This window comes from Anguilla rostrata, chromosome 4 (genome assembly GCF_018555375.3).
Source record: "Anguilla rostrata isolate EN2019 chromosome 4, ASM1855537v3, whole genome shotgun sequence".
NCBI classification, from domain to species: domain Eukaryota; kingdom Metazoa; phylum Chordata; class Actinopteri; order Anguilliformes; family Anguillidae; genus Anguilla; species Anguilla rostrata.
Genome location: NC_057936.1, coordinates 10,155,359 through 10,180,408, shown reverse-complemented (window position 1 = coordinate 10,180,408; position 25,050 = coordinate 10,155,359). Strand labels below are relative to the sequence as shown.

At 38.5% G+C, this 25,050-nt stretch overlaps 1 protein-coding gene across 9 annotated transcripts; it reads left to right on the top strand.

Annotated features, from left to right (window-relative positions):
* Nucleotides 1-7,997: 7,997 nt before the first annotated feature.
* LOC135252467 (kynurenine--oxoglutarate transaminase 3) lies at nucleotides 7,998-17,651 on the top strand. 9 transcript variants are annotated; one of them, XM_064330543.1, is made up of 14 exons: nucleotides 7,998-8,143; nucleotides 10,004-10,104; nucleotides 10,395-10,459; nucleotides 10,573-10,717; nucleotides 11,116-11,265; nucleotides 11,480-11,566; nucleotides 11,664-11,789; nucleotides 12,585-12,705; nucleotides 12,821-12,897; nucleotides 13,652-13,741; nucleotides 14,309-14,495; nucleotides 16,234-16,307; nucleotides 16,500-16,586; nucleotides 17,283-17,651. In XM_064330543.1, the coding sequence occupies exons 2-14, from the start codon at nucleotides 10,006-10,008 to the stop codon at nucleotides 17,340-17,342; spliced, it is 1,368 nt and encodes a 455-aa protein (XP_064186613.1). In that variant the 5' UTR covers nucleotides 7,998-8,143; nucleotides 10,004-10,005; the 3' UTR covers nucleotides 17,343-17,651. The 9 variants fall into 9 exon arrangements, with proteins under 9 accessions (XP_064186613.1, XP_064186617.1, XP_064186620.1 ...); XM_064330544.1 differs by lacking the exon at nucleotides 7,998-8,143 and adding an exon at nucleotides 8,165-8,388; XM_064330545.1 differs by lacking the exon at nucleotides 7,998-8,143 and adding an exon at nucleotides 8,452-8,473.
* Nucleotides 17,652-25,050: the final 7,399 nt, after the last annotated feature.

Below are 25,050 nucleotides of genomic sequence, written 5' to 3'. Positions count from 1 at the left end.
TAACAATTTTGAAGAATACTTCCTATAAGCCTAATTATTTATGCATGAATGATAACAACTTCGGGGACTAACACAACTGTCTTCAGGAAAATTGGGATAACACGATTCTGTAGATCAGACGTGGTCCGAAAATGTAATAAAAAAATTAAAAAAGTCAATTTAGGTCTCTCTCTCTCTCTCTCTCTCTCTCTCTCTCTCTCTCTCTCTTGCTGTACACTAGTTTGACATGGAAGTTTTGGGAAGGTCAGTTTTTTAAACGAGGATAGACATAGTAGTTCAGTCTCTGGGCAGTTTTACTGTTCAGCGACTGAACCACTTACAGGGAAGCTTTGTTGGATGTTCTGTTACAGGATTGCTGGGTCAACCTGCTGTTGCATGATGTCACTGTGTTTATTAAGTGGGCGGAGGATGTTTGGGCTCTTGGGGAGTGTTTACATTTGTATGTTAAGGCATCATCTGTTAAGGAAAACTGGGGTAGGTCTGAGGCCTTTCCAGCCAGTTTGTGGCAGGGGGCTCCTAGAGGACTTACTGTAGGTCTGGGCCAGGCTCAAGTTTTTGAGGATTTCTTTTGGCACTGAGGTTTTCATTAATAAGAATTGAGAGGGTATAATGTAGAGAGTGTCATCCAGATTGTTTATTTGGTAATGGGTGTTACCAGCTGTTCAACAGATGGACAATTTTGGATAATGATGGAGCCCCAATGCCCCATCCAGTTTGTGCCGCAGGATGATTGTGTTTGAGCTACCAGGAGGCATCGTTTGGGAGGTCTAGGGAATGCTGGAGAACTTCTATCAGTGGGGCCAGTATTGGCTTTCAGCAGCTGTCCTTTCGCTGCTTCTGCAGGAGGAGGGTCAGGGTTTGGTGGAGTGGCAACTCCCTGCCTGAAAGTGGCCCAGAGGCTCTTATACCACCACACCCTGAGCTAGACAGACACTGCACAGGCTTTACATAAGAGTACTGGACAGCTGGGCAAGCACCTGTTCTGCATGAGCGAAGAAGAGGGAGTCCTACTACTTTCTAGCGCTTTGTCCAGAAAACATGGCAGGTCAGAGAGCACTATCTCCCGCCAGCTTGCACACACGCTTGTTAAATGTGGGCTGTGTGAAGCTTGGACATCTCATGGACAGGCTCACTTGGTGGTCAGTGGCTGACGTTGCTCAGTTGACATCATGTCTGTTGCAAAGGAAGGTGGCAGATGTGCGTCCCTCCCTGCCTCCCACAGGTGGTTTTTTGGAGAACGGGACCTTGTCTGACTTTCAGGATAATCAGTATGCATATTGTTTCCCCTCCCTTCCTGTCACTGTGAAAGCAGGAGGAGGGGCTCAAGCTGTCATTCAATACTCCTGAGCCGAGGGAGTTTGAGGAGTTTTAGGGGAGAAAGGCCTGTATTACACCTGTGTGAAGGTGATTGCCACAAAATGGGACAAGTTTGGGTCCAGGCTCTTCCAGCAGAGGCCATTGGAGGTCTGTGTGTAAGCATCCATTTTAGAAATTGGCTGCTGGTCTCCATTTGGAGGATTGCTCACAGGGCTATAGCTATAAATAGACATCTGGTGCATCTAGATCTGATGGGTGGGGGAGCGTTGTCTTTTTTGTTTTCAATTTCAAACTCTTGATCATCTTTTTGTCCAGCAGTGTCCTCAGTGGGTTCTTTTCTGTTTTAAATGGGTGGTTTCATTCTTTTGGAGAGTTATTTTTTAAATGTTTGACCTGTATTGTAAGACATGTGTGATTGTGTTATTAAACTATTCGTCTGGATAGGTGGGTCGGTTAAGTTAGATATAAAGAAGACAGGGGAAAAGTGTATAATTGGGCATGGGCCAATCTCTCTAGAATGTAATAATAGCATTGCTGGCTGCTCATCTCAGAACTGAGCACGTCTACTACAGATAGTGAACAATTTGGCATCATTTATGGAGCTAATGGTGTCTGGGAGAGATTTTCTATTCTGTGTATCCTGACACGGCTGTGTTAACTTTTTGACTTTTTTTAATTATTTAATTTTCTTAAAGGGTTTAGGCCCTATATACGACTTGGTTGCATGCTATTTTTTTCAGCTTTATGAGCATAAGGTTTCCTTGCACAACACACACGTGCAATTGCCAACAAGGGTACAAAAATGTGATGTAAGAGCATTATCTGGGAAATAAAAACATCTATATCTTTGTCTGTGTGTTTGGGGGAAAAAATCAGACTTCTGAAAAAATAATGGTAATAAAGATAGAAAATATGTTGCATAGATTGAACCCCAAAATATGAGCAGAAATATTTTAAATTTGCTGTCAAACACAAATGGAGTCCAATGGGAAAACAGGCTTTTTGAGTGAAAATTCAGGTATCACTAGGAGGCGACTTCATATCCGGAGGTGGAAATGCAAGCTAGAAAGTTGGTCACTTGTGCCAGCCCTGTGCCTGTGTGAGGGTGTATAACCATACACCGGAACGTTTGTGGCCTCCTGACCACAAAACTGATCCTCCGCTGAGTCACTTTCACCATTAACCTTTCCTGGTTAACCAAGGCATAGTGAAGTGCCTGTCCCCTTCCTGCAATAAACACTTTGCTTGATCAGTTAGGAATCAGTTTGGGGCAAGGAACACCCCCTTTTTCGAGGGAAATAGGGAACCCGATTTAACCAGATCAGTGCTTTGTATTTTGTACATCTATACAGGGCTATTTCAACAGTAAAAGACCACTTCAATACACATTTCATCATTATCTGAATTAAAAAATAAGCAGACATTGTTCATTAGATAGATTCTTGTCAACAGTTATAGTGCCACTACAAGGGGTGCAAATGAGAAAAATGACATTAAAATGAAGCCTGTTCATATGCGCTTACACAGTTTTTAATTTAATGTGACTTAGGGATGAGTTATTTGATAAGCTTATTAACTCAATTCAGTTAATAAGCTTATCAAATACTGAACTGAACTGAGTTTTATTTTAAATGATCTGATCCATTCTATTTGTTTATTTTAATATAAACTGAATTATAAAAGGTTAAAATCAACAGAACATCTTGCCACATGACACTTGGCACCTGAACAGGAAACAGAATCCTGACTATACCTTCACTCAAATGCTCACAAAAATTTAACTGCTTTTCCCCTTGAAAATGATTGCACTTGATCTTTTGGTTATTAATATACCTGCAATTTATTATGATGGTTTACTTCTTTAGCAAATAATACTCTAAAGAGCAGGCCGTGCAGCCATGTGATTCAGGGGCACTACTACAGATCTTAGATACTACAGGGGTTCCAACTTGTTTGGAATTGTACTGGATGAAACCTTGGTTTTTGTAATAGATTACTTAGGAGGATGCAGTGTACAACTATCTTTCTTTACTGTATGAGACCTAACAAATAATAATAACAAAACTGATTAGACAGACTTTCAACATATAAAATAATATAAACAAACTTTAAACACTTAATTTAAACACTGGAGATAACTTAATGATTTAAGATTTCTGTCATTTGCAGCTGATTTCTGTCATACTTTTTGTTTCATGAAAAATGTTGTTTTCAAATATAATTTAATGAGACACCATATTCTTTTTAATGCAACATCATTTGTATGAATGAACCTCTTAAAGGTAGGCCTCCTATAAGCTGTTTTTAAATAACTGCACGGCCACATTGCATGTCCATCTTTACCAGGAAATCACTGAAGTGCATTATCCATGAAACCATTAAAAACACATTTAAAGTATCTACTCGGGAAAGTTTAAACTTAGGAAATGGCAGTTAATTTAATTCTTTATCTTAATTCCAAGTGACCCAAGACCTTTATTACATTTTACATATCAACATATCTTCTGAATATACAGTAAGATGGTTTATTTGATCTCATATATCACTGTAATCCATATGATAACTACTTACAAAGAAACAAGGTTTATGTGACAGTTTATGTGTCACATAATTGTGACACATTTGTGACTATGTGTCACTCCCTCAAAATAAGTCAGCTATTAACAATTTGTTTATTTTGTTTGATAAACCAGAAGGCAGAATATACAAATCAGATCATGAAGATTTAAGTGGACCCACACTCCTGATTTTTCCCTGGTTGGTATCAGTCAGGAGGCTTATGACTCTGGCTCCAAGGGAATCTGCCACAAGCATTGGCCTGGCATTCTAGTAGATGGGTCAATGTCTTGCCAACATAATATCATCATTTGTCTTGGAATATGGATGCTTGAAAGAATATGTGGGTTATGCAATTCTTCTCTAACCAGGGTTGGGGACTGGAGAGTACAAATAGCAAGAAATCTATGTAATCTAGGTCAAAATGCCCAAAGACCACAATCAAATCAGCTAAATAACATATTAACAAACTGCCAGGAAAAAAAGCATGTGCATTTTAGAAGCACACAATCAATATTTATTAAAATGTAAGGGTTTAGCAGGCTGAAAATACCAAAGGGAAAAGGAAAATATATTTAATCTTTTCAAGATTAAAAAAAGAAAAGAATTTGCTGCAGGCTTTTTATTGTACTTGTTGTCGGCTCTTCTCTGTAGAGTGAAATTTTCCAATTCATAACAGAAGAACCCCATAAAAAATTAAATTGCAAGGATAGTGTGAAAAAATGGATGCATTATAAATTCACTTTAATTTGGATAATTAGACCCAAAAGGCACATACTGCTGAGATAATCTAAGAAAACTCATCCTTTAGGGTTCATATTTAATGTGTAACTTGGGTCATAAATAAATCAGTAAGTTAATGAACAAAAAAAGAACTGTTAATTAAAAGTTGTCCATTTAACTTGGTTACAACTTTGGACAGGGGGAAAATAATGAATATCGCAAATACAAATTGACTGGGTTGATACCGTTCATTAAAATATACTTTTACAAAAAAAAAAACAAAAACAAAAAAAAACCCATGAAATTCTGGTACACAGTGTGTTTTTTTTTTTTTTGTTTGTTTTTTGGTGGGGGTTGGGGGGGGGGGGGGGTATTAATTCATCCTGAAATTCACAACCTTCAACTTCCCTTTGATTTGACAACATTTACCTAGGAGAATGTCATTCTGACATTCCCAGAGTTCTTCTCTGTGCATGCATTTAATTACATTTAATTATATTCATGCTTAGAGTCTACATTGTACAGTTACTGCACTGATGACTTGTAACAACTTTAAACTGTAATTAGTTAATATTTTATAAACTACAGATACAAATAAATCTCAGGGTATGGTCTTATTTTTCCACACTGTCCTTCTTCATAAATGCAGCTTGTTGTTCTGGCTGAGATGTCCTGTGGGCTCATTAAAAATCAATGGCCTGTGACCAAAGTCCCATGATTAATCCGTATTCTCTTCATTATAATCCTTTTCACAGTACCAGTCTTTCTTGGTGTGCTGCTTGATTACAGCACTCATTCAGATTAATTTTTTTACAGTTATGTTAACTACATAACTCTTGCTTGTTTAATATTCTTTATCGCTCGTTGATTGTTATTTATAGTTTATTCTAGTTTGGACAAATAATAATTGAAATAGCAAAACCAGCCAACCAACCAATGAAAAATAGTGTACATACAACAAATTATTGGCATACCTGAGTGATCTTCAAATTTGAATTTTTAATCTTATTTTGGTTTTTACTGGAAAAATATAAGGTGCAGAATTGTAAGTTAAATTGTTAATATGGCTTAAATTGTACAGCAATAAATTAAAATGAGTGTGTGGGGAATAAATGAATTATTGGTGAGGTGCATTATTTATTAAGCTTCTAATATACAATTCAGTACTCATATTTGTTTCTAATTAAAAACTCACATTGAAGGTTTTACTAGACACTAGTGGTCATGTATTTTATCATCACAGCTATTTCCGAATAAGACAGTATTCATGACTGACATGGCTTTTGAGAAATTAATGTTATTAATTATATTCCTGTTTATATTAGCCTGATTAAGCGCAAAATGCCCACGTAAAATCATGGTCCTTTCACTCTTTATCTACCTTTCAAAATCTTTTTAAAGCAGGATAATTTCCCCCTCCATCAAAAAATGTTGTCTTTTTTTGCAGGGCCTTCCATCCTTGCACCTCATGAACTGTATGGCTTATAGTAAACCACACTGGGTAGCCTAGTAACATCAGTGCTGAACATAAACGTGTGTGCAAATTGTGAAAAACAGTGAAAAATGGAATAAGGTCTTATTTAGGGTATTTAATAAGAATATGTTGTTTACATGACCAGGATGTTGTCTTATTCAGAATATTGTTGGAATATGAGTGTATACGGAAATGTATCCAATCAAAACCTTGATAAATATAATCAGTTGTGTTTGTGTTGGGCCAGAACAAAAACCTGCACCGATACTGGCCCTTTTTGTATAAGACTGGACACCCCTGAATTAGAGAATCTATTCTGGTGATCACAATCCGACAGTCTGATCGTCCCCATGATTATTATTTATTTTTTTACCCTGCTATAGTTGTCTAACTCAGCTGACATGTGACAAGCATTCAGGTGCAAAATAGCTACCATGTATCACCCAGTTGGGTTGTACACTTTGGTGATCATTGAGGTGGGGTTCTCCCATGTAGATATAGGGGTTCACACCTTCATTCTAATAGCACTTTGAGATTCTGAGGTAAAGATACAAGTTCAGTAAAATATTATTGATAATAATTATTGAAAACAGCAGGCAGCATAACTGTCTAGATAACTTAAGAAGGATATAACAATGCAAGACTATTGATTCACATTCAAAATGAGAGTCACTAAAATAAATCTAAAAAAGCCACCATGGTTATGTTGCAAGTGCTTGTTCATAAATATTTCAATGATTTCAAGTTGCCTCTGAAGTATACTGTGCTGAGGTAACCAACATTTCCTTCCATGCATTTAGCCCCATCTACTGCACACTTCGAGAACAACCACATAAAAAACTGGATCCGCTTTCAATGACGCGGAAAAATACAGGTAATAAAGAGAATATTCTTTCAAGATTAATATTAAGGATAATGTAACCATTACAATTTGTGACATGTCATTGCCCTGAAAACAAAATATATTTAGATATCAGATTTTTCCCCCAGCAACTTTGCCATGGGATTGTATTTAGTGTGGTAATTGATTTTCCATGTGTGGATCATAAAAATCATCCTGATTGCACTGACATCTTCTTGTTAGCTGATTGCTCGCGTCTTGGAGATGACAGCTTTGATGACAACCTTGTGCTTTGAAGACATTGTCCTTAGCCACCATTTTGAGTATTTATCATTATCATTAGTATTTGGTTTGATGAATATTGATCAAACAATATACGTTAAAAACGTGTTTTTGTTTATATTATTAAATATAAACTTTTAGATATAGTCTACATGTCTAGTCTATCGACCATAGTCCGAGAGTTGAGAGGGTTGTACTTGGATTCCTCTTCTTCTTCTTGTTAGTTTTTTACGGCGGTTGGAATCCAGTATTGTTGCATTACCGCCACCTACTGTTTGTCTCTGAACATTTATTTAAATCCTTTCCCATAATCCAGTTTTCTTTATGAAATTAAAAATGATCCTTCTTCCCGTGCTGTTCTCTACTGCCCTAAGTATCTTCTTAAAATTCATATCCTCTATTCCCACCTCTCTCAGCTCCTCCATCATACTCCCCATTTCCCTTTGGTACCTACTACAATTGATTATAGCATGTTCCACAGTCTCCTCTACCTGGCAGTAATCACACACACCTGTAGGGTGCTTCCCAACTAAATGTAATGTTTTATTTAATGCACAATGTCCCAGTCCTAACCTTGTAATGATGACCTCATCTTTCCTGTTTCCAATAATGCTTCTTCTTTTTGCATCGACTTTATTCTGAATTTGGTACAGGTGCCTACCTATCACGTCTCTATCCCACCACTCCTGTCATTTCTGTATCCCTTTCTTCCACATTACACCTTTGGCTTCTGCTTTACTTTATTGTGCTTGGGATTGAGCCATTGAATGCACATGGCCGTGTGCATGTGAACTGTGCTATGAGTGATTTTTAGTAAGTGTCAAATGACATATCGATGACGCTGCGTAATCAGGGAGGTCACGGTGCTTGATTGCCCCACTTGTCTAACATCTGCGAACGACGGCGCTACTGATCTCACACGAAGTAAGAGCTAGGTGCTTAAAATGCAGGTGAGAAAATGACCTGCCGAGAGTTAAACAGAGAATGAGACATCTTTTGCATCGCTTAACGCCAGCTGGGCTTTTCTCACTAAAACGCAGTAAAGGCCAAGTTTCCTGAAATTGAGTGCTTGACATAGGGACCTATCTGATTAATTTTAAAACGCCGACAAATAAATTTTTTTAGGGATTCGTCATTGGCGTCGACTTGCAAATATCAGGGCTGCAACCTTTTGAAACTACTGCGGGAGACGTAGGTTCGTAGGCTATAGTTGATCTATGATTGTGGCTGCAGTAAGTTGGCCTCTGTATATAAAACCGTTCGACTAGACATTGTAGACTGTAAGTATGCTTGTTTCTGACGTTTTTAGGAAAACTATACGCACATTTTTGCATTTACCGTGGCTTTACTTATTTATTTATTTAATACATTTGCATGTTAAACCAATATTGCCAATGTGTTTTCAAGCAGTGCTTGTTTCCGATTGGTTCATTTTAGGTGCCGTAACAATAATAGCGTACGTCATGTGGAATCTTACTGAATCAAAAGAACGTTCTGTGGTTGTTTGGCACCATAGAGGTACCGTGAAATGAGCGATCCTGAGCAAGGGTATGACGACAGATTGTGCGGAAAATATTCAGAATAAAAGCAAGTACTCCTGCGCGAGCACGACTAACGTGCATCTAGTAGTTTTTGGAAGTTTTGACATTAAAATTAGGTTACTGCGGTTTTTCGTTATAATTCGTTAGCATAATGCAATATGTACTAATACACTTTATTTTCCCTTGAAAATCATCATAATACCCAGCCATATTTCTTTGATGTTTATTTGATTTAAGTTGTTTAGCTGATTTTACAAGCTTTTTACAGAATTGATCAAGTGATGTGTTCTAAATTATTCTAATTTCTCCCTTACCTTTCAGTTAATCACATGTAATCATGTAAATGTTGTATTGGATACTTGGATACTAGTAATGGGAGTATTACATATTTGTATTTGTAATTGGCACAATGACACAGAAGAAATTGTGCCAATTACAAATGTAGATAAACTGGGGAGAAGACCTTATTTGAAAGTAATTTGTTATATTTGTAGAAAAACAATAGTTTTACCATATCTATGATTAAAATTCAAGTTATAATATTGTTCAAGTAGAAGAGGAATAGTTTATATTTAAGAACTTAATTAAATTATATTGAACGTAATAAAGGTGTCATCTTTGGTACTTTTATTTTGAAAATTATAGACCCTCCTAAGTATTTACTGTCGCTAGTTACAATGCCCACCATAGACATTCATAAGCTCTCTGTGTTTGGTACGTAAAATGTGCACAGTCTATGAAAGTGTGTTGTGAAATTGGTCCTTGACATTCAGCGTTCAAGTGAGACGCATCCGATTTTTATTGGTGGGATCTTGTTAGTGGTGTGAGTGATTAAGGATTTTCGGCAAGCTCCATTTGATAGCTCCATTGTTGGTCATATTTGTGAAAACGGTATAACGTTAACTGTCAGGCAAGGAAGCTAGATTGGCAGGTTCACCCACCCAAGCTAGTTACTATTGTACATATAGCATTTAGTCCACAAAAGTTAGTCTAGGTAGCTAACAATGGTTATAAGTGAAGTGCAACTACTAGATTGTGTGCACTGAGCAGAACACGGCAGTAAAAGCTAGACGTTTTGATCAGTGACATTTTCAAATAAGAACAGCGGTTCTGTGTAGCTATACAGGACTACGTGAAAAGTTAGATAGCTGACATTGTCTGCTGTATTGGTTGGCGCACTTGGTGACACCGTGTCTGTAATTAAGTTCCTTTGTGGAGTTGCATGCTGTTTCGCTGCAAATAGGCTAATCTGTGTGTTTTTACTTGTAGAGATGATCGTCGCACATCAAACTTTAAGGTGCTGCAAGCCAGCATGGCGTGTCCTTAGTGTACATTCAAAGAGAACATTGCGTCAGTTTTCTACCACACCCGTGAGTTATAGTTATGTTTTTAGTGTTTGTTTTGAATGATATTTTCCTTGTAATGTCGGTGTAGGCTACTTCAGTGTGTAACAACCTACAGTTGTTTAATAACATAGGCTACTATTTTTAAACTGTGGAGTTCATTTATGATTCTATTTAACGCATGAGGCCATTAAAGCCTACTTAAACTTTATTTTTTTTCTTCTTTAAAAATAAATAAAGACGGGTTTTTTTCCATACATAATCATATTTATTTATTTATTTATTTTAATTAAATTCATTCATTCATTCCCTTCAAGCATGCAATGGCGTCTTTTAAGCATAAACATTCCAAGAGAATAGAGGGACTGGATAAGAATGTTTGGTGAGTAGACTACGTTCAATGATAGCTTGAAATGGAAGGTTAAAAAACCTACAGATCTGTTCTTACCTATTCCCTCATCATAACCATTAAAGTTCCTGTTTGTCTGTCCCCAGGGTGGCCTTTACCTCTGTAGCAGCAGACCCTTCCATTGTCAACCTGGGCCAAGGGAACCCAGACATCCCTCCTCCAGCGTACATCAAGGAGGGTCTGGCACAGGCTGCGGCACTGGACAGGCTGAACCAGTACACAAGAGGATTTGTAATCGCTTTTATTTGTTCTATTCCATGCACTTTGGACCAATAGTTTTATAATAATAATAACAATAATAATAGTAATAATAATTATTATTATTATAAGGACATGTGCACGCACGCACGCACACGCACACACACACACACACACACACAGTGTGTGTTTGTGTTTGTGTGTGTAAAGTTCTTGTGGATACATTTTTTTTGACACCTAATGTGGATAAATTACCATCTCTTTCAAACTTACATGTGGATTACTCTGCTTTTTGTAGATTCAGTGCAGAACCATTATAATGGTGCGTTCTTCCAAAATAATTAAATAAGGGAGCAATGGCTTAATTTTGGTAGTTAACCACTAACTGCACAACTGATGGCCATTTGTTGGTGACATTTGTTTCAAAACAGGGGCATCCATCTCTAGTCAAGGCACTGTCCCAAGTGTACGGGAAAGTATATGACCGAGACATTGACCCATTCAAAGAGATTCTGGTGACAGTAGGAGGCTATGGCTCTTTATTCAGTATCATGCAAGGTCTGGTAGATGAAGGAGATGAGGTAAGGTTTTCCCATCTGTGTTTCCATTCTTATTTTAAGGCATAGCTAGAAGCTTGATTTCAGTGATTCTGTTTTGTTTTTATAGTTTACTTTGACAAGAAAATACTCAGTTGCTCAGTATATACACATGAGTGTAGTGGAGGCAATGAGTATTGAAAACAAAATGTGCAAGTAAAAAACAACTAATTTTTGTCACTCTTTCTATCCGTTTAAGGTTATAATTATTGAGCCTTTTTTTGATTGCTATGTACCCATGGTTCGAATGGCGGGAGCAAAGCCTGTTCTAATTCCCTTAAGACTTGTAAGTTTGACCAGTTTTTTTGTGGAAGTCATATTCACCTGAAAATACAACTTATGATCGTGACAGCTTCACAATTTCTTCTGTTTGCAATTTTCAGAAGTCTGAAAACAAGGCTAGCATCACTAGCGCTGACTGGGTTCTGGATCCAGATGAGCTTGCAAGTAAATTTAACTCAAAAACCAAGGCTATAATTATCAACACACCCAACAATCCTGTTGGGAAGGTGAGTGTTCTATAGGTCACCAAAGAATAATTGTTAGGCTTTATGTGTTTAAAGGAAACACAAAGACAAAAAGCAAATTTCCTTTCCTATCTTACCCATAGTTAGATGATAAGATTGATATAATTTCATCCATGTGTGTCCTGTGCTAAAATATTAGTCTATTTATGGGCTGCATGCTAACTGTGCTCCCACTATGAATGGCTGCAGAAACAATGTTATATTAGCAACGTTAAATAGTCTTTTATTTTAGTACTGGGTGGACAGGAATGAAATGGTATCCATCTTTAAGATGGGTAAAAATCCAAAAAGCAAATTTACGAAGAAGTTGTACTATCCCTTTAACTTTGTTTTGGAGTTCATGCTAGCTTGAAGCCTGTAATGCAGTGTCTTGTGAATGTGCCTGTTCCCGTTCCTCTTTTAAGACATGTAACGTCATGAATATGAGCCTGACCTGAAGCAACACATTGAGTGTGAGTGTGTGTTTCATTTATAATTGCTGAATTTTAAATGGTCTCATGGTTCAAGCACTACAGATTTAGAATACTTTTACTGTAGTTATAGAAACTCAATTCCCAGTGGGGTCCCCCTAGCATCCCTCCAATAAAGAAGGGAATGCATTGTTTCCGTCTTCCTTTTCCAGGTGTAGGCAGTTTTCTGTTGACTTACAGTTCCTATTATTGTCTTCAGATATTTCTCCCTCTAAATAGGTCACGTAAAAAGAATGGTAATTGGCAAGAACAGTCATTATAGAATTGATTGACATTTCTAGACCCTCCTTTTGCGTGTCCCCAACAGATTTTCACCAGAGAGGAGTTGCAGGTGATTGCTGACTTGTGCACCAAGCACGACACGCTCTGCTTCAGTGATGAGGTTTACGAGTGGCTGGTGTACAAAGGCCACAAGCACATCAAAATAGGTACTGCTATCTATTTAGGTATATTAAATATGTCTAGAATATTGTAATACAATCTATTACAATGATAGCAATTCTCATGTAGCTGTGAACTGAAGTTCAACTCTGTCTCTCACAGCTACTCTCCCTGGCATGTGGGATAGAACCATCACTATCGGCAGTGCTGGGAAGACGTACAGTGTGACTGGATGGAAGGTGAGAGCTAACGCTTGATGCTGTCTTTCCTCAGAAGCGTGGCGTACAGTATGATGCCTTTAATCAGCCACACCGTTTGTGCGGCCTGGTGGAAGTGATGAAATAAATAAAAATGTTAGTCACAGCATGAATAACATTCATATACTGGTAGAGTTTGGTACATGGATATTTGACCATTTTGGGGATCTTTCCAGGGAGGATCTGTGTAGGACTATTGCATCTCATTGGTGCAATAAACTACAAGTTCAAAAAAAAGAGATGTATTGATAATTGTAAGATTCTATTCATATTTGTTATATAATTAGGGAAAAGTACATCAACAAATTGAGATTTGATTGGTACACTTTACTTAATTGCAAAATCCAATGGACCAAACGGCATTTTGACCTCAGGGAGAGCAGGATTGCTGCACTCCTGTGGAGGTGTTTAGCCTTTAGCTGACTACATTCTAAGCTATCAAATGAATACCATGTGCTCCTTAAAGTTCCTGTGCTCAGCATCGGTCCTTGGTTCTTAATGTAAAATGTACACATTGATCCTCGGTTCTATAATATACATTATAGTAACTTGGTTCTTCATGTATAATACACTCATTATACCTAGGTTCTTAATGTACAGTATACAGTACACATTTGTATCATGGTTGTTTAAGTGAAATATGCCCTTTTATCTTGGTTCTTTGTGTTTAATATGCACTGTTCACATTATGCCCAGCAGAACCACATTAACATATCTTTCCTTTTTTTCTATAAAGCTTGGCTGGTCCATTGGCCCAGAACACTTGGTAAAACATCTTCAGACAGTCATGCAGAATACATTGTATACCTGTCCAACTCCTTTACAGGTAAACCCATTATAATACATTTTGTTTCAGTTAAATCCACTGTAAATTAACTCTGTACTCTCCAAGAAGGTCTAGGACAGTGGTTCTGAAACTTGGTCCTGGAGTACCACTATGTATGCTGATTTTCATACCAAACTTTTTGATTCACTGTTTAAAAAAAATCAGCAGCGTCTTAAAATTCTGAGATTGAATTGTGGTTAGAATGAAAACCACCATGCAGTGGTACCCCAGGACCGAATTTGAGAAGTGCTGGTCTAGGATATTCCTTACATGTTTCAAGAAGCTTTAAAATTGAAGAAGCTTGAAGAACAGTTGCTCCAGTACAAAATTCCATACTTGGCAAAAAAATGGCCTGGAATCCTCCATGTTCTCAGCATCGTCATGTAATAAAGGTGGCAAAGGTTAAATTGTTTTAATGCCTTTGCAGTAGCCCCTGCAATCCCTTCAGGTTAAATATATTTAGGATTTCACAAAGCTTTGTGACAGTCTGTGGTGAAAGACATGTCGAGCAGTGGCGATGCACAGGAAGTCCCAGAGCAAAAAGGGCATGTTGTGTCTGCTGCGCAGGAAGCCGTAGCTCAGGGACTCCTCCGGGACTACAGCCTCATGGGCAGCCCGGACTGCTACTTCTCCTCGCTGGCTGTGGAGCTGGAGGACAAGAGGGAGCGCATGGCCGCCATCCTCCGGTTGGGCGGCATGTCCCCCGTCGTCCCCGAGGGGGGCTACTTCATGATCGCTGATGTCACTTCCCTCAGTGAGTTTTCTAGAACTTTAGCATACGGAAGATGATCTAGAATCAATCAAAGCGTCCTTAATTTATACTAAATCAATCAGTCGATCGATCATCCTTTATTTATATAGCACATTTCATACACCTTGGTGCAACACAAAGTGCTTTGCAGTGAATTAAAAGATAAATTAACAACATAAAAGGCATTAAAATAATTGAAAGAAATGCAACAAAAGTAAAAATAAAATTAAAATAAAATAAGATATAAAACATTTAAAAAATATTAAATCGGGGCCAGTAAGAATTCATATAAAAGCAATGTTTAAAAAGGTATATCTTTTTAAAATCATCGAAGGACTGAACAGCCCTTAGATACTGACTGACTATTCCAAAGGTTGGGGCCAGAGACACTAAATGATGCCCTGCCAAAGGTCTGAGTCCTGTATCTGGGTATGAATAATAGGTTACTGCCTGTGGATCTGAAGGCCTGTTAGGCACATACCTTAAAAGCAAGTCAGAGGTCAGAAGGTACTAGGCCACGAAGAGACTTATAAACTAAAAGAATATTTTAAAAATTAATCCTAAAACGAATAAGTAGCCAGTGATGTGCTGTTATGTGCGCTTTTGGACTAACTGTAAATGAATGATAATGGATAATGATAAAAAAAGGGCATTACAGGAGTCAAGTCTGCTCATAATAAAATCATGTATTAGTTTCTCTGCACTCTCCTGTGTTGAAAATGGTTGTACCGTAGCAATGGATTTAAGATGATAAAGAGCTGATTTCTTTATGTGCTAAATATGCTTCTCAAAGGTTAGCTCAGGGTCCATGATCACAGCAAGGTTCTTCAGACTATAACTGACTATGCAAAAAATCAGGTTACACGTGTAAATGCAAACTGTTTGGAGAGTAATTTTGCATATTGCTGAACTTGCTAAACTGTGCTACTGAATTAAAAAGTGGAAACTTTTAAACTAATATTTAAGGTTAATTGTAGCTTGAATACAGGCCATTGTTTTAGTTTTGCAGTTATAGATTGAATGGATTGAGATTGGTATTATAATGCAGCACACGCATAGTAAAGTATTTCTCCTGATAACATAACATACATACAACCTAAAGTGTATACAAGTGAACTGTTTTACAGTGTATAATGTATCACAACTGTGTACAGAATCTATTTGAAATTGCCTGTAGCAGGGCCTCAACACAGGTCTGTTTGATATAACTGGATCTTTTGGAGGAGAAATTGAAGTAAAGTACTGTGCTCAGTGGTTCGGAGCCACAATTGTCTCAGATCAACCTTAACCCTCATTTTGAGAATCTATCTATTCATTACTATGCAGAGAGCACTACATTTAAATCAGCCTGTCCCAGTTTTAAAAACTGTAAATACTTTGCATACCAGTTCACCCTCTAGTGGTAAAATGTCATTAATGCAGAGACTATGGAGGGAGGGTAATTTTTTTCCCATAGTGCTGCTTGTTCCATTCACAGCTGAAAAAGAGCAGCAAACGATGTTGGCAATGGGTTAGGCTGACAACTGCAAGGCAGTTTTATAGAATATGAAACATCTATACTGATACTCAGTAAATCATTCACTTTTTTTCTCTATAGGAGCCACCTATACATTTTTCTCATCTAATGTTAAGTGCAGGGTAACCTGGAATGTATATAGATTTTAAAAAGTATTGAGCATTTAAGTAAAATATACACTGCACAATTCTTTAAACCGAGGAACTAACACTTTGTTTTTTGCAGACAAAGATCTGTCACACATGGGAGACAATGAGCCGTATGACTACAAGTTTGTGAAATGGATGATCCAGGAAAAGGTGCCACATAAATTTTCCTTGTTTTTGTAACCAAAGGCCATAAATAAATGCACCATTATGATAAAGCCCATCTGTGCTGTAATAACTTGGTACTGTTATGCATGTTCATGTATTAATTTGTATATTTACAACACACCGAGACCAGGGTTGTGGCACACACCCTTCCTCACTATAAAATGTTTCATTTTTTAGAAACTGGCAGCTATTCCAGTGACGGCCTTCTGTGGGGAGGATTCTAAGAAGCAGTTTGAGAAGTACATCCGCTTTTGCTTCATAAAGGTAACTTGGTTTGGTGTCTCCGTAATGGATGTTGCAGTCATGTGCGTTGGAAATGGAATACCCCCCCCTTCCCTCCCCCACTCCCCTTCCACCATGTGACATCTTTCACCTGCCAGTCAGATTGTTTGAGTTGTTCAAGGGGGTTTTAGAATAGAGCACTCTGGGATTATGAGTCGTGTGATGCAGGATATGAAGTATGAGTATATGATTTAGTTCTGTTCCCATAATGTGGGGCTGTCAGTCTTGCGTTGTGCTTCTGAAATTCACCATTTAAAAAAAATAAATAAATAAAGAAACTGAAACTGTTATAGGTAAGAGGAATGCTTCAGTTCCTCTCAGGAAGCTGTTTATTTTTGCAGTATGATCAGGCTAATGGTTTACTGTTGGAACGTATTGTAAATTCCTAAGAAACCATCTGGTTTCTTAGAGCCCAGCTGTGAACTAACTAACAAGATATTGTATGACCTGTGTCGGGGTGTATTACTGTATGGACACATTGTGCAGTGTATTTTAAAATAATTTTACTTGGTGCGTTTTAAATGTGTCACACAAAGTTCGCTCTACGCGGCTTCACACTGAACTATTTATCTTTATATTCTTATTGTGCGTAAATCATAAGTGCACTGATTACGGCATGGAAACATGTGAGGATGTGATGCATTTCATATTACACTGACATTGTACTTTTTTCTGCAGCAAGACAGCACTTTGGATGCAGCTGAGGTTATACTGCGTAACTGGAACAAAGACTCCTAATTCAGCAATAAGTGAAACACTGTCCCTGCTTCCGAGGTTGCAACTTCTTAGTAGAAATGCGAAGCATGTTCTTTGACAAAATACTGTTGCAGTATGTGCCACAAAAAACAGCCTAATCCAGATTTGTAATTTAAGTAAAGAAAATAATATTTCATCCGTAGGCCTTATGCCCTTTCGTTGATGTCATATGTGGAACCCTTGTATGACCATCAAGCAATAACAAAAATAAAAATAAATAAACTAAACAAAATCAAAAGTGAAGTAATGTGTGTTGAGATCAAAAATAAAATGGGAAATGCTTTAAAAATACATTTGAAAAGGATTCAGTTGTACACTTGTGTCATGGAGGCAGGGTTGGAGAAAGGCATGACTTTGGTCATTTACACTTGCAGATTTGTCAAAGTGATTCGCATGTGGTTAAAGTGCAGATTCTCAGCTTTGATTAAAGCTTATTTCATGTTTTTGATTCACCATGTAGGGATTACAGCACTTTTTGCACACGATTCTAAGACAAACACAATGTCTGCTCTTTCTTCCTTTTTTAGGTTTTTTTTCTCTTTGCTCAGAAGGTCAGTGTCATCCACAAATGAAGTTTGGTATTCCAGCCAATTGATAAAGCTGTAATTGCATTGAGATGTCTTTTTTTGGAGAAATTAGATTATCTGTAGCTCTAGGCTCTAAACAGATTCAGAACTTCCCCATAGGAAGGCACTCCCAAATTGCATCCTGCAGCCTTGACCTCTGCGTGGCTGTGGGAGGAACAATTGTATGCTTTCAGTCTTATGCAGTACTGGTGTGCATGCATGCATGTGGATGTGTGTATATATAGTACACAGTGCATTTGTCTTTGTGATGAGGGGTTTATGCACTACCACCCTACTATAATATCCCTCTCTATGTAGTTGTCGACAACCTGTTCTTGCTGGCACAGTCTGATCACGTCCTGCATTGACATTCTCAGTCACCTGAGGAAGAGCTGCTCTTCTGTTTTTCCTTACATGTCGCACTAATGCGTGAGCATCACAGTCATTGACTGTGTTTTCGACCCTATTTACTGATGTCTTTCCCATAGGTCTAAGTGCAGATGTCTTTCAAAGTCACTTAGATCTATTCCTCTCTCCATCTTTATCTAACATTGAGGTCAACTAGGCCTGCTTAGCATTTTTATACATGCCACAGAGCATGATGGGATGTTAATTCCTTAATTGTATCATGCAGTACCCCTGTATGGAAGCATCTGGATTCGTTGTTTTTCTACTCATTTTTTCAGGTTTTTCCTTTGATTTGTCACCCATCTGTATATATGTTTCGGGCCTTACTTGATGTGTTAACAGCCCAGACTCACCCACTGTACAGCACCTTTAGGCCACAGGTTCAAAGTCCCACTGACAAGGAAGGCTTTATATAAATGATTCCTCAACCCTATATCACTATATCTGCCTTTAGTGTATCCAGTGAATCACCAAACAGGGCATTAATACAAAAAAGCACTTTTGAGAACGTGATTTAGGCCCCATTATTCTATCAAGGTTGGCGGCATTAGTCATGAAGCCATGGCAAAAGTTTCGCTTTTTATTGTGAAGTGGACAATGACGCTTTTGAGCCATTTACCATTTTGAAGTATGCTCTTGGATTTAGCACTTGGCACTGCTGGGGTTGCAACTAGAAGGGTGGACAGAATTATTGCTTAGCCCATAAATAATTTCTTATGGAGGTACTGCTATCTACGTTACGTCTGAAGGCGAAAACACTCCTTTACATTCAATGTGGAGAGATGGGGTGGTTATTACCCCCATATTTACACATTGACACTGAAATTTTCTTCCACCAGTCCTCTTGTGCCTTGGCAGCTGCGACTGTCTTGCATTTTTGACTAGTGACACTTCTACACTCATATTTTGACATGAGAATAACTTGCTCTTCAGTGGTGAAATACGTGGCACTTGCTCTCTCCATGATTCTGTGCGATTGGCTTGTTGATACAGTACACCCATTATTTTATGTGAACGTGTAGATGCATGATTACGATTTGGTTAGGATTTGTTGAGCCAGCTAAGTTGGACTTGGCTCAGATAAGCTGAGCTTCTTTGGTGATACAGGCCCATCATGTGTGTACTGTATATATACAATATAATTAACAATGGCCATGGCAATGTTGATAGATATTTACTGTTGTTGGTTGATAGAACACGCTGTCTACAGGCATGTGATACCCTAGATTTTAGTTTTACTGCAGATCCTTTTGCATTAAATTATGGATGGTGGTTGTGTTCTTTAAAAGCACATGAAATGTGTGCATTCTGAATACCACTGCATTTCATGTAATTTATATATGCATTCTTTGCATTCTGCATCCTGTTGTTAATCCAGTTCAACCAATTTCCACTAGATGGCAGTGTACTCTTGATAACCTTGGTATGAAAACATTTGCTTTCAATTTACTGGGACTAAAGATTAAATTATAAGTTATACTGATTTACACCACTTGTGCAGCCAACAAGGATTTTAATTATGTGATGTCAAGTTATTAAAGTACAGATGCTAATTAATATTTGTATTTGCAAGATAGAATGCACAAATTATAATTCTTTCATAGGATTCAAAAACCTACCCATCGAAATAGCCCCTATATGTATTCACACCCTTTATAATCCTAAATGATCCATACATGTGTGGTGCTATCCATCTGTTCCTCAGTTCTAACCAGCGAACCAGGACCAGAACAAACATCCAAAAAGAAAATTTTTTAACTCAGTATTTTTTTTTTCTTCAAGGCTACAGCATTCTGAAACAGAACATACTGCCGATTCTCAGCGTTCGTTGCTGAGAACATTTCAGTTGCTTTTCAGTTTCTGTCTCATTAGTCCCCAGTGCCTTTTAGATCCGCCCTGGTAATTATACAACCCACTTTTAGGTGTGGCCTTCTCATAGCTCATCTGTCTTGAACACAGATTCGTACAGCCACCATCGACTGGTTGTTTATTAACGTTGCACACGTATTCTGAATATGCCAGGCTTTTTTGAGATGCAATCTCCACTAGTTGCCCTTGAGGTTCAGTTGGTCACTTAACTAACAGCAACACACTGTGATACAGTAGTTGTATCCTCCTCCTGCCTTTGGCAATGCCAATGTTTCCCATAGAATTTCAGGAGCCTTATATAAACTTGAGCTTTTATACATGAATAATTTATTTATATATATATATATATATATATATTCTTTTAACCAATAGGATTCTGACTTTTAACCAATAGGATACTGAATTTGTAATCATGGTTAACATTACTAATGGGAGGCTTTGTTGCGTAACATCACTCACAGAGTTGTCATAGGGCACAGAAGCTTCTGGTAACTTCCAGACAGCAGAAGACAAGACAGAATATAGTTTAAAATTGATCTTCTAATCAATTTGATATGAACTAATTTGGTGCTTTGTGCAATTATATAGGACTTTCAATTTATTTTAGCAAATGGCTGTGTACTTTCAGCAGATTTTTCCATTGAATATTTGTTGTGTAGTTCATTGAGGGTATTGATAACTTTGGAGGCCTCTGTATATTTATAAAATATCAGTAGATGAATGTCCATTCGTATGCAAGCTCTGCTAGCTCTCCCTTCCTGTTTGCCCATTGACTACAGTAGGTGAGGGTTCCACTATTACTGACAGGTGGGTCCAGATTCCTGTCTTTCAAGTCTCACCTTTTCACATGGAAATTAGTCATGGTTTAAAAAAAAAAAGTTTACAGGATTTCCTACTTGCTCTCGACAAAATGAAGGATTGCATCACACCAATCAGCAGGCTCTGGTTTGTAAGAAGCACACCGAAAGGGCTCCCACTCCATTCAGGGATCATAAACACAGATTTGAGGTAATGCACATATACACGAGCATCTGCTGAGCCAAATAATCCTGAAAGAAGAAGAATCCAAAAGTTATTTGAGAAATTACACTGTTACTCCTTCCAAAAGCTTGCTTTACCCTTCGTGGTTCCTTCTGAGTGTTTTTGGGGTGTTTTTAGGAGGTCAGTGAAATATGGAAGCAGCTGGTAAAGCATGTGCAACTCTCCAAATGTGACAAATGGACCCTGTTTGTCTTCGAAAAACCAGCAGGTGACTGTGACACTGACATGGGGTCCCCGTGAAGGACATTCTGTAATGAAAAATGCCCACCCTGTACAGGTGACAACCAGGACCTACTTCTCAGTGAGGGAGACCTGAGGGTTATGTAAAAAATTATTTGCCATGTTGCCAAAAAGGCTTGAACACAGTAGCGAATGGTACCAGCTGGTTCAGCCTATTCGGACACACTTTCAAATGTCTAGATCACTGAATCATGCTCCAAAAAGTCGACAATGCAACAATAGCAAATGCGTGCAAAAATTAGGATTCCACAAACATGTAGTGAAAATACTAGATTTGCATGCTTTGCTGAAAGGGAACTAATATTCTCAGGAATTTTACTACATTTGACAGCTCCAAGTACAACAACCACAAAAACACAAGTAGTTCAACAGATCATCACCAAAGGGAATAGAAACTGGCCATACTGATTCTATGTTGTTTTGCTATGTTTTATGCACCAGCTAATTAGGATCCTGCAGATAGTAAATTGCGCCTTTTCAATTGTCATGGCAAATCAAATAGCTGATTTTAACAAGCCTTCTAAGCTTAAATACTCAGAAGTAATGAAGCCAATACTTCTGCTTGTTTCTGTATCGCATAAAGAGAACGGGGCCCCACGCATATTCAAAAGCAGGCTCCCCAACTTAGACTGAATGCAGTTGGAGCTTCTACAATTCAAGGATTTCCTTTACCTTTTTAGATGTCAGGTTACTGATATACATATCATCAGGGTCATTTGCATAGCCTTCATAGAATGATCTGATGACACCTTAAGCAACCATGTTGTAAACTCGTTCAAAATGAAAACTAAGGTTCACTCTGGAAAGTGAAGAGTTAGACAGTAAGAAACTGCCAACTATTAACTTATTTAGGGGAATAATGTATCCAGTTTAATATATTGTATAATTTATCGTTCCGTATACTTCTTTGGCATTTAATTTCAGTCTTACTGTGAAACTTCTCCATCTCTGCCACTGTCCTTTTTTACGACTGTGTGTCTTCTCTCAAAAGACCCATCATTTATACCTGTTTAAATAAGTACACCATATCACATGCAGACTGCCCTCTCCCCCTTCTCTTCCTCAGTTGTTTTTAGAAATATCCTGAGACGGAAATCAGTCAGCACCTCACAGTGATGTTTAAGGCCTTAGAGATGAGCGTTGATTTGATCATGACAGAGTACCTGACAGCATTTCTTCTCCAACTTGGGCCTGCCCAAACAGATATGGGTGCCAGGTACCCCCGAGGAAGGCTGCAGAGGTGAACGGTATGGACACAGCCTCCATCCTCAGCACAGCCGTATACATGCTGAAAAGGCCAAGAAAGATAGGGGCATCTGCTCCTCCCCCCATGCCCCAGTCTCTCCTGGGACGAGAGCCAAGGATTCTTCAGGGCATTGACCGAAACCCAATTAATAAATATAAAATGGCATTCAGTGTTCTGTGAGGATGTGTCCAATTTTACCCCCCAACCTCCATTCCTTGCTAATTATAGGGCAATCGGTGCTTTTTTGCAATGTGCTTATTCGCTGCACTCATTCTTTGCAAAGTAACTGACAAACCTACCTGATTCAGTGCGCTTCTGGAAACTAGACACCATGGGAGTCGGCGACATCATCGCCTGACTCACCTACCCCCACACAAGCGGTCTTCTCCCACGGATCTTCAGATATGACACATCGGAGGACGCACTGGCTCATTTCTCCGTCGGGTGCTTTTCCTTCGCATTCCTTCGTGTCAGGGCCGCCCATCCCTGCTCCCAGAGATCTATTGTCCTGTGGATTTTCGCTCCAAACCTAATTTGACACACCTGATTCTACTAGTTAGCAGCTCAACCAGATCTCTAGCTGTCGATTGAGGTGTGCTTTGAAAACCTACAGGATGGTAGGCCTCCAGAAACAGGGTTGGGCAGGCCTGCTTTATGTCAAGTTATATTTATTTAATAATTAGTGCAAGTACATGGCAAATTCCAAGATTACAAAATATATAAAGTCATAAATTACTGCGCAAACTTAAATTGGGCGCTAATCACTGAATAAAGCAATAAATCAAAAAGAAAAGAGGCTCAGAATAACAAAAAATGGAGGCAAACTTTTCAGTGTAAAGCTTCCTTCAGTGTTTTAACAAAAAGAACAAAGGAAGGTCACTCTGTACAGATGAAGATTAAAAAAAGAAAGCAAATATACCCCAGCCATAATAACCAAGTACAATGCAATTACAGTAAGCATTGCGTCAAAACATAACATAATGCTGAGTTTTCAAAAAAAAAAAAAAAAATCTTAAAAGAACTTGATGTTACATGAATTGAAAGAAAAATGGAGAAGAATGAAGGGAAAGCAAATGGTTCTGTTAAGAATGGACGAAGTTGGGCTGCTGGGTGGTTCATTCAATTAAGGCACCATGCTGTGGTGCACAGACAAGCCCGTGATCTCAGATTGAATCCGGACTGTGCCAGTGTTGACTGTGGCCGATATATATTAGTGTCATTGAGGGGAAGCAGGGATCTGCTTAGTAGGGGTGTAACCTAACCATTTGGAAATGCAGATAATGCACAGTATTTCTGCAAGGTTTTTCCTCCTGGAAGTGGGTCACTGATATTGAGAATATTTTTGAAAGATATGATTGGTGGTGAAAATGAGAATTAACCAGAGAATAAAACAATGGTAAAGTATTTCACGGATGTCAATGCATTCCTGGCAGATGCAGTTATTAAATAACAGTTAGCCCCTAGCCTCTTCCGGATACGGATAATTTTGCCGGTTGAACAGATACAGGTAGTGTTGTGTTTCCGCACACCCCTACCACTTATCAGTTCCTATTGTTATGAAACATGCCAGGAATGTTTCGGTCATATCCATTTTACCGTTTGTCACACATCCTCGATTAAACCATAGCAATACCACCATTCCTTTGTTTTCCCAGAATATAATGGCTGCTTCTTTCCCCTCCTCAACACGGCCTTTCAGGACGGCTGGACGAGTTTAACAGGTTAGCGCATACTTAAGCTTGGTTCACACCACACAGCAGAAAGCAATGTCATTATTCAGAACCTTCAGGCAAGGTCTGCGTTCTGCATAGCGCATCTGTTCCTACACGTAGATTCCCAAAAGGCACAACTGGGCCCAGAAACCACCATCGTTACAATCGTTACTCTTTTCAGATCCACAAAGACCCACAAACCTTTTTTTTTTTTTTGCCAGAGCAGCAGTTTCTGCAGAGGTTTAAGACAAGTAAAATGTCGCTTGGTGGCGTTTGCCGCGTAGTGGATCGGCTAGCCTAGCCCACTTTCTGTTTTGAGTTAAATTGTAAACAGCTGAACACTAAGCTCTTTTTTCAGCCGTCCTCCTCCTCCTCCTCTCGCCAGCTGGGGTTTGGCGGGGGAGCTTTTCGTTCACAGACGCCTATTCAAACACTAAGCCGAGCTAACCCCCTCCCCCCCAGGCCCACGGGGGCCCCCCACTCAACACTATAAACTTCCTCCTACTCTCTGCAGATATACTATACAGGAAGAGGATTTTCATCAAAACACCAAACTGGGGTGAGATGCACACATTAGAATGAAACAAAAATGATGAACAAAGAGTATA